This window comes from Cryptotermes secundus, unplaced genomic scaffold (assembly GCF_002891405.2).
Source record: "Cryptotermes secundus unplaced genomic scaffold, Csec_1.0 scaffold269, whole genome shotgun sequence".
NCBI classification, from domain to species: Eukaryota; Metazoa; Arthropoda; class Insecta; order Blattodea; family Kalotermitidae; genus Cryptotermes; species Cryptotermes secundus.
Genome location: NW_019738960.1, coordinates 59,680 through 70,570, shown reverse-complemented (window position 1 = coordinate 70,570; position 10,891 = coordinate 59,680). Strand labels below are relative to the sequence as shown.

The window sequence follows — 10,891 nt, the reverse complement described above, 5'->3', positions numbered from 1 at the left end:
TTCCCGGGGGGGGGGGGGGGTTAAGGGCAGCCGGCGAGCAAGGCTGACAACCTTACCGCCATCTGTGAGCCAATTGTCTAAGGGAAAATGTGGGAGCCTGTCACAGGGATAGCTCTACATTCCGAAGTGATTATCGTGGTGTTATCAACAGCTCATGTGCACCAGACCAGCAATAAAATGACCACTGCAACAGAGCGACTAGAACTTAAATTCTTCAATCTTCCAGTGCCCATGTGACTTCACTTTGTAGAGACCAAATTTTGTTGTCAGTTAAGATGAGTTTCACAGCGAGACTGCACTTCATGGCAGAAGCCTGGAGACTGATAATGCCCACTACAATCAAGAACTGTTTTTGAGTATGGTTCCTCAACTGATCATAGCAGCAGCGACAGTGCAGTGAAACTCGATGATGATGATGATGATGATGATGATGATGATGGAGAGAATGATTGACACAGATTACAACATCTTGGAGAGCAGTTTGAGGACTACACAACACGTGGTACATATTCTGAGGTCTGCACAATCCAGAATGTCAACCAGGAGTTGGATCACCACTTGACTGGGCCATTAGCAGAAGGGGAAGTTGTAGAATATAAAGTGATATCACTGGATGCACTGAAAATACGGGAAGCAGCCACAAAGATATATGTCAGATAGATACACAGAACAATATTATTGTAATGTGCAACATAGTCGAAAATGAATTATTCAGGCTGACAGTTCAAGAAAAAATGAAGCAGAAGACTCTTATAAACTGTTTAAAAAACAGTGTAACTAGGTATGTACCATATTTGCTCATCTTAACTTAACTCTGTGGTTTTAGTCCGCAAGCAAACTATACCGACAGCCGCTTGTCTGCGAAGTTAGCGCCAACTTTAGCAGATAGAGGGTGTCACGTGGCCAGCGCAACGAATCCCCACGGCCGTTATTTTCGGTTTTCTACACCGCTCATCTATCCAGGCAAATTCTGGAATTTTACCTTGAAATAGGCATGACAATTCCTTCCCACTCATAAGTCATAATCACCATCTCACCTTACCAAAGCTACATAAACACAGTTGTTGATGAAGCATAATGAAATGAACCTAGAACCATATTTGCATTTACATTTACGTTGTGCAGCATCCAAACATGTGTATTCTGAATGATCTTCCAAAGTTATGGTATAAAGAAAACCACATTATTCTGTGTGTTGTATCATTCTCATTTCCCAAATTTTATATTTATTTTAGGCATCCCCTTAAAAAGTGTAAAAATCGAGGCTTCACCGTATTTTGAAACAACTGGCATCATCCACGAATATTTTATCACAACTTAAAGTAAAAATCTATATAACTAATTCTGTACTCACATTCCTATCGTAACAATCAATCAATGGTCATTTCTACCATTTTAGTAATTCCTTTCACATTTCGATCATTCCATGAAATTAACAAGACAGACAGATGTCTCATCCGCAACACCAACCCTTCCACTCTGATACGCATTAACCCACACAAAGACCTGTGTTCTACTCTGTGTTTCCTCCCAATAAACTTGCTCGAACATTTTTGAAATGTAAGGACAACTTTTATTCAAGTTGTATTAAACATAATTTTTCACCAAAATTTCTGATCAAGAAACAAAATAAATACTGAAAGCATAAAACACAGTGAATCCCAACAAATGAATGCAGCTGCTCTTGTTTACCTGTGGAGACCGATGATTAGCATTGGATTTCTTTGATGGTGATGGCAATGTGTCTGAATCGTGACAAACAGATAAAGCTTCCTCCGCCATATCACCAACATTTTCCAAGTCAGTAGATTCATCACTGGTATCTTTCTGCGATTCCTCTCCTGTTGCCGTCACGATTTCACGTCCAAAACTTGCATCCCGTGAACTCTCCCCATCACTAGAATCCGTATCAGAAATGATGAAAGTAAAGTTTACAGTTTATGTATGATGATCCCCTTGTTTTGCAGTTTATTTTGTGATGCTGTTAACAACTAGACTACATAGTGGCAAATGGTAAGATGATTGATAAACTGAATAAGATCTGGAAAGCAATAGTCATGGCCCAACGAAGCACTGTCCCAGAACCTGTTAGTGGGATCGAGAAAAACCACAAGCCAGGACAACCAGTGATCCCAGCAAAGATTTGACAGAGAAGCTCCAAATAAAAATCTATAGTGATGCCACTATACCAACCAACTCCCTCAATTCCTTTGCTTTTATAAGCTTCATTTAAGTGTGTACAACAGAGGTAACCCCCAACATCAGTAACTGTGACTAGCGTGAATTTCAGATTAAAGAAATCCCACGCCATTTTTTTTTTATTTTACTTTCAATTACTAAAAATATATTATGTGTGCAGAACAAAACAATTACAATCTGCTAGGGCCAAACTGAATAGATTTAATTTACGGAAAAATGTATTTTTCATTGAAAATAAGAGGCAGTGAAACCAAAGGAACTGCAAAGCTTTCGTTGGGAGAACAATGATGGGAATACAAGTATCATGNATGTTGGGGGGGGGGGGGTATGTTAACAAACACAACTTCAAACAAAGACATCAGCGAAGTAGCATGGGAAAATCATGGCAATTTTAATATTAAATTTCACCTTTCATCTGGAATTTCACTCTCTGTCTCTGTTGTTGCTTCGATATCAGACAGGCATGGATACAGATGGCCGGGTTTAGGTGGCCTGACCTTGATACGCTTCATAGCTGTCAATCCTTCATATCTCTCACAATTCTGGGCTGAAAAATTGTAATAGCATATATGTTGAAAATCTTCACTGACACAGGGTAGGCAAACATAATATCATTTAAGCAATTACAAAGAATGTTCAATAACAAACACCTGGGGGTGTGTTAGTACTCTGAATTTGATGTCCAAAAGAATAAGGAAAAATAGGGCGAAAATTTTTGTTTTCTATAATCATGAAGTAAATTAGGTACTTTTCTCAGCAATGTACCACTAGTTTGAGTCCCAAAGAAATAGATCCACTCAGGTGTCGCTGCCAATCTGAAGTATACAGAGTCAAGAATGATTGCCCTCAGTGCTCCAAAATGCCATCATTTTCTGTCTGTGTTCAAAATTCCTTAGGTGCATTGTCGCTAGTGATGAAACTGTTCATCACTCCACCTTGAGACTGACAGCATCGACAGAGTAGAAACACACCACATCCACCATGACAAAGAAGGTTCAAGACCTTGTAGTCTGGCAGGAAAGTGTAAACACTGAGCCCTGACTTCCTCTCCACAGGAATCGAGTGTGTGGCATGTCCCAGTGGGGCAACTGCATCAGTTGCTCTGGTGACTATATGAATAAATAGAGGATCTGTCGGCTACTGTGTACTGTCTTTGACATCTATGTTGAAGTTACAAATGTGTGCGTAACATGCTCTTGGATGTTACTTATCAAACACCATTTATATAAAGTTTGCTAGTCTTGAAAATGCATTTCTTTCCTCAATCTTATACTCAACTGTACATATTACATGTCCCTATTACAGCACACAATAAGACAGCAACAAAGACTTCATGCAATTAACTTTAATGGGTGGCAAAGAGACGAATACTTCTACACCTTCTATCAAAAGTACAAGAGCTCTGACAGATCTGGACAAATCTACCTATCAATCACATTACAAATTCAGAAAACGTCAATTCCATCTTCATACAGTAACAAAATGTCTGATGTAATAAATAACTGAAAGTCGCATGCAAATAGGGTGGAGCGCCATAATTTTGACGTTCTTTTTATTATTGCTTGATTTTGTAAATGACACTTGCTATTGTAGAATGAAAATACCACATTTTGGAATTGCACTAGTCATACCCCATTAAAGATTTCTCCGCGGAGCAGTTGACTGAAATACTAAACTGAGGAAAATTTTAATGGTTAAAATATAGTACTCAGATTTTTGTCTTACATCATTGATATTGAGTGTCATCAAGTGAAGGAAACCTTTAAAATGAATATTAAATGGGGGTTCATCTGCATGCAGAGCATGCCATGTTTTCTTGGCAAAACGTGTGGAAGCACTTATACTACTACTGCTTAATACAGCGAACATTTGATTTTGCAATCCAGAATTTTTCATTTTTCATGAATATATACGTACACTTTTTATATGTTCTCAGCCAAATGCCCAAAACAATAATGTTAAATTTAAAACATTTTACATTACCTCAGCTTCATGGTTTCTCTGAATTTGTGCTTCACTTTTCTAGCTCTGACTATGAAAATTTACCTGCTTTAAGTTTGGTACTTCAGCTTTCAGAATGCAACAAGGGCTGTGCATCTCTCTCATGACCATCACAACATGTTTTCATAAGTGAAACATTCAACTAAAATGCACCCAGGTCAAATTCTTCAATTTTCTGGTGCCAATGTGACTTCACTTCACAGAGACCAAATTTTATCAGTTAAGATGAATTTCACAGGAAGAGGATGAAATATGGATAACAAAGGAAAATTGGAAATCATTTACAGTAAGTGATAAAATACAGCGAGTTGATGCACATTTTGGAAAATGTGTTGAACTGTCATCATGGTTGAGACTTTCAGTCTCCATGCTAAACACTGTTACGAAAAAATGTGAAGAAATTGAGACAAGTTATGTCCAGTGTGGACCTTTCCCCAAGCAGCATAAATCAATGAAACTTTCGTTCGCCACTGCAGAAACTGGACTCAGCACTGGCCACATGGTTCAAGCAAGCAGATGAGAATAAGGCTTCCATACATGACACCCACCACAAAAAGAAGGCCTTGCACATCACTGCTTGTCTGGGAATAGCCAACACTGGATTCTGCTGATTGCATTAACAGGTTTAAGAGGAGATACAAGATTGTATATGGAACTCCATCAAATGACAGCAGGAGCGTTGATCCAGAAACCTTAGAAGACTAGAAAAATTAGCGACTATTGCAAGAAATTGAAGGTTATGACCTCGGTGATATACATAATGGTGATGATACAGGTATATTTTTCAAAACACAACCTAGGAAAACACTGAATTTTCAAGGAGATTTTTGCCGTGGTGGTATAGAATCTAAAGAGTCGGTTATTGTACTCCCCACAGTGATAAGACTTCCACATCTTGTAACTGGAAAACATAAAAGTCCACATTGCTCCAAGAGTACTGTGACATGTAGACCCATTGCCAGGCAACAGCTTGGTAAACACATTGCAGCAACAAGAGCGCTCAACAATAGGACATCCATTGCTAGGTAACAGACCAATAAACAGGCATTCTTGACAACAGTAGACATCCATTGCTAGGGAATAGAAGTGTTTTTCTCTGCCTCAATGCTATTTAAGTAGTACAGACCAGAGCAGTAGAATCAGAATTGAGGGAGTATGAGTACAGCGGGAGAAGTGGAGTTCAGTTCAGTTGGAAGTCATAATAGTTCCAGTCGAGTGTCCGGTTGAAAGAAGCTGACAGCGTCAGATAGTATTTGTGAACTGCTGTAACCAGTTATATAAAGGTTCAATAAATTCAATCATCAGATCCAAAACCCATCTCATTAGTCAAGCAATCTCTGGATGCTCCAAAAGATTTCACTCTGGCCTCTTCCTTAGGGACCTCACAGTGCTCTGTTACAGACTTCATTTATTCTGGATTTTGCTCCTTACTTTGCAGCCACGCCTCCATCATTTCTTGGCAGACCATCCTTTATTTCTGTTAGCCAGTAAACCATCTTCCCTTGAGGTCTGTCCATCCTGTCTTGATTGGTTTCTGTCTCTTCTCAGATGGTTTCATTTTTGCTTCCAGCCTTACCTGAGAGCAATCCATCTTGGCTTCCAACATTGTCGCCATCTTTTCTTGGTTGGCTTTCATTTCAGCCAGCAGGCATGCCATCATTTGTTCCATTTCCATTGTATGATGAATAAATCTTCAATCCAATAATCGATCAATTCTATCCCACTTCTGACATAAAAATGTCATGTACCTTGGATGTGCGCGAATAATAAGACAAGTTTCAGATTTGATGATCAAATTAATTGGACCTTTACGCAACTGGTTACAACCGTTCACAAATCACTGTCTTCTTCTTCTTCTTCTTCTTCTGACTGGGAACTCCACTGGAAATACTCTGAATTCCAACTGATTCCATTCTCTTCTGTACTATTCACATAGTCTTCAGGCAGATGCACAGAAAACACTGCTTCCTCTACTGTTGTATTTGCAGCACCGTTGCATAGCACGATAAGTTGTTCTATTGTTGCCTGTGTATTCGTTGCTGTGGAAATCTGTTTACTGAGCTGTTGCCTACTAATGGGTTTACATGACATATTATCAAGAGACTGCATACGAACTATGAAGCTAACAAAAATTTTCAGATGACCACCAGAATATCTGAAGACTACCTCACACGTTTAGATAGAAAACTGAGTGCTACAACTCGCAAAAACTTACTTCTCATTGATCAGTGCGTAACCCATCCAAAGAACATCACATTTCTCAACATCAAAATTGTTGACTCTAAAGGGTTCTGATGATGGTGGATGACACACAGAATTACACACCGGAATTCTAGCTAATAGAATGTCTGCGTGTCTCTTGCAGTCTATATGTTCTATTACCTACTATTGTTAATGCTGTAAAAAAGTTGCCTGCGCTTAACTGAAGCACTATACTATGAAAGCATATGGGCGGAGTGGATATATAGATCCACATTTTCTTGACCTCAGCACTAGTTGATGGTGAGTGGTCGGCTTCATGCCACGGCCGCTTTATCCCTGGCAAAAGAGCCACTGGTATCCATTGGATAGGAGGCTGGGTGGGCCCAAGAGCCAGTCCAGAAGAGACAGAGAAGCGAAAATTCTTGACCCTACCAGGTCTTGAACTCTGACCCCTCACTTGTCCAGTCCATAGTGAGTCACTATACCGACTGTATTATCCCAGCTCTCCAAGTTATGGTACAAAGAAAACCAGACTTTCTACATATCATTCCCATTTCCCTAATTTTACATTTATTTTAGGGGACCCCTTAAAAAGGGTAAAATCAAGGATTCATTGTATAGACCTTACACAAAGTATGGTAATATACGGCTGAAAAACATGCATTTTTGTGAGAGTGCAATATAAGAACATGGCAGCCATGTGAACATTTTCTTTAGCTTCGAATGGCAATTACTATTGAAACACTGGAGCCAGGAATGTGAAATTTTTCATGGAAACAGGCCACGTACAACTGCACATTATGCATGAAATGTTGCCCGTGGATTATTAATGATGCTGTCAGTATCTGTACTATACAATATCAGAAGGTAAGGTGACTGATGAACTGCAAAAAAATTTTGAAGGAAGTGGTCATGGCCTAATCAAGATACTATCCTGGCACCGCAAAAACCTCCTGATTACAAGCCTAGACGTTTACTTCTATATCAAGCTATGGGTTTGTTAGTCAAAAGACACAAACCTGTGAACGGTGCAGAACAGTTACAGTAATTGTACTTGAGAAATAATCGATACAGTTTGGAAACCACTATTACAATAGGTGTTTTGAGTGTTAAAATATATATGCATACAGTGCTGACAATACGCAAATGGGTACAAAATCCAAAGTTTTCACAATTACAGCGAGTGTCTTGATATATTAAAGTTTTTTTTTTTTTTTTAAATTTGTCAGTTAAGTTACAATTTATAAACCAAATAGGTTCGTGTCCTCTCTCTTACAACCTCTCCTAAGGGGGGCCAAACTTGTGCCACCTGCCTTTCTTGAGAAGAAGGTCCTTTGATGTCGTCCTGTGGTTGTTTGTGGCGAGCTGTGTTGTTTTTAAATAATTTTAATATATCAAGACAGCCGCTGTAGTTGTCAAAACTTTGGATTTTGTGCCCATTTGTGTATTGTCAGCACTGTATGCATATATATCTTAACATTCAGAACACCCACTGTAATAGTGGTTTCCAAATATATCGATGTCCCTCTGATGACGGTCTCTAAGGACCGAAACATGTAAGGGCATGAAGAATTGAAATAAGAACACCAGTCACACTGGACGGAACTGTTTTGTCTTCTCATGATATTGTTAGTGTGACGGACGAGAATGAGACAAATTAAATATTAAATATTTAATATATCAAGGGCAGAATCCGGCTTCTATATGTAGCATTAACTGTAGCTGAGATATGCTGCTGAAATATCTTTTCTGAAAACTAAGAGCAATAATGATGAAACTGCTGACCGTGCATCAACTGTTGTTATCAATGATCAAGAAGAATTCAGAGTTCATTGATAAGGAAATTAATCAAACCTTTCCGCTTTTTTCCTGGGCAAGATGATGTTGATACATTGAAATATCTCACTGGTGATATGTTAGAGTCATGGCTTGTCTTTGATGGTATAGATCCTGGAGGCCTTCCGTCTGCCTGCACCTGAGACAAATCTGCAGGAGTTGGTAATGGAGGGGTAGGGGGAGGTCCACAACACTCCTGTCATAACAATATTTCCAAATCAACAATGCAGTTCATCATGAATACTAAACATAGTTACTTCACATATAATGGTCAATACAAAAATAAAATGTACAGATATCCCTTGTTCTACCTATTCTTGTGTGACAGTCCAAACCTTCTAAAACTCTTCAAGGGAAGAGTTATGGTCCTCTTTAGCCATTTCAGTAGAGTGACTGATTCATCGGGGAGACCGATCCATTAGCATGTGCCATCATCAGGTGTGTTATTTACGTTAAACTATTGCACTGCTCGCCATCATTTGTCGTTTATAAAATGATTTAAAATGTATATTCGTCATGTACTATAATAAAATTTATATATTAAAATTTGTTAAGATTTATCGTCTTATACGTCGTATTTCAAAATCGCGGCATGTTATATCAATCTTCCGCTACGGGAGTCGTTCTTCCTCTATTTTGTGTATACTGTGTCTTCTGATGTGTCCTTCTTTTGTGGCTGTGTGCGTAAATAACACACCTGAGGATGGCACAGTGATGCCGAAACATGTAGTGAAGTGACAAGTGAGACTCTGTGCACTAGAAGACGGTCGATACATACACATCATGGACGTGAATTAGTTCCTTTCATGAACTGGTTAATTGATGGGTGCCAACAATTAAGTGGTTTACCATCTGTGCATCAGTCATGCTTCTCCTCATGCAATCATCCAAGTCCAGAGGGGGGTTTCATAAAGACTGTGCAAGATGGGTTCTGAAAACACTCACAGGAAAGCACAGGCGCAACTTTTTGACAATCTGCCAAGGCCTACTGAATTGCTATTGTAAAAAAGTGACTTTTTTAGATGTGTTGTTCCTGGGGATGAGAAGTGGATCCACCATTATGGTAATGGAGGGGCAGGGGGACGTCCACAACACTCCTGTCATAACAATATTTCCAAATCAACAATGCAGTTCATCGTGAATACTAAACATAGTTACTTCACATACATTAGTCAATACAAAAATAAAATGTACAGATATCCCTTGTTCTACCTATACTTGATTCACAAATGTTCACAAATGATCTACATACACAAAAAAGTTTCCTTTTATTGCACACAGCATATTGGGAGAAGCAGACAAACCCACCAACGTACATCTCCCACCTTCCCAGTCTGTCCATGAGTATTGTTGTGATAATACAAAATCAGCTATGCAATTGACACTCACATTTTATCCTTAAATATCAGTGTTATTTGTGCCCAACAAAGCTCCCAAATAAGTAAAAGAGGTTATAAGAGGAGCTGATAGGCCAAACACAGCAAGGATTGCAGTTAGTTTAGCTACAATCTGCATCACTGCATTACATAAACTATGAGAAAAAAAAAACAAATAAAATAATACACTTGAACCTGCAACAGTAAATTACCATAAAGAAATAGTACTGTCCTTATTTTACGGCTCATTTACTATTAAAACATATCATGTATGTCAAAAATATTGGGGGATTGTTCTGGGACTCAAAACAAATTGTGACTTTGACACATAAAATAGTGTAAATATAATTTTGGATTTACAAATTTTCACCTTACAAAAAGTCTTCATGGAATGAATTATCTTTCTAAATTGTGATATACCTGTATGAAGTCCTATGGATATATAAAATTCACAACACTGGATTATCTGTACATTTGAACTATAATTACACTTTCACACAGCACAGAAAAGTATATTTTCCCTCGTGCTTAATTAAGCACCATGCCGTGAAGAAGTGTGGATGGGTAGAGGTACAGCTCCATGACCCACTCATTTTATCCCCCCCCCCAAGAGAAAAACCAGGGCCCACTGGATAGGAGGCTGAATGGGCCATAGAACAGGTCTGGAGTCTGTAGAGAAGAGAAAAATCTGGTGCATCTGCCTTGAGTGACATTATTTGTTATAAGAGGGTGGTTCATATTTGATACAGCATTTTTTAAACCAGTGCTGCATTCGGCTTTTGAAAATGAAGGGGTTCATGAATGACTGCCCCTATACTGCTGTTCACTTGTTATACGGTTTCAAAACACAAAACTGGCAATTGTTCAGCTAGTTACTGTTTACATGTTTGGCTAGACTTTATAGCTGTGGGGAAAATGCTGTGTCGCGGCTGTTCCTGAATCAGAATAACACTCACACCTCAGTCTCCAATGGTCCATTTTTCCCGAAATGTTCTCTTAGTCTTTCATGAACATCACCCAGTGCTGGGCCTTAGTTCACCAGAATTTCAATATTTTTAAAGACACAACGTTGTGAGAAACATGCACGCAAGTATGATTAATGTGTGGAGGAGAGGAAAACATAACAGCAATCCACACTACTGCAAACAAGGAACAATGAACATTCTGGAACAAATCTAAAAAATGCACATGCACACACACATGCTATTTTAAGCATACATTTGTCAGAGGTTTTGCAGGATCTGAGGTCTGCACAGCGGTGGTTATGAAAAATTCTA

The 10,891-nt window shown here is 38.8% G+C and overlaps 1 protein-coding gene across 1 annotated transcript in view; it reads right to left on the bottom strand.

Moving 5' to 3' along the window:
* The window catches only part of LOC111871424 (anillin), a 91,115-nt gene that overhangs the window by 52,707 nt on the left and 27,517 nt on the right, over positions 1-10,891 (bottom strand). Inside the window, exons 9-11 of the mRNA XM_033754244.1 lie at positions 8,257-8,434; positions 2,608-2,746; positions 1,693-1,897 (exon numbers count right to left, since the gene is read on the bottom strand). Coding sequence (XP_033610135.1) covers positions 1,693-1,897; positions 2,608-2,746; positions 8,257-8,434 — 522 coding nt within the window. The remainder of the gene's footprint in view (positions 1-1,692; positions 1,898-2,607; positions 2,747-8,256; positions 8,435-10,891) is intronic.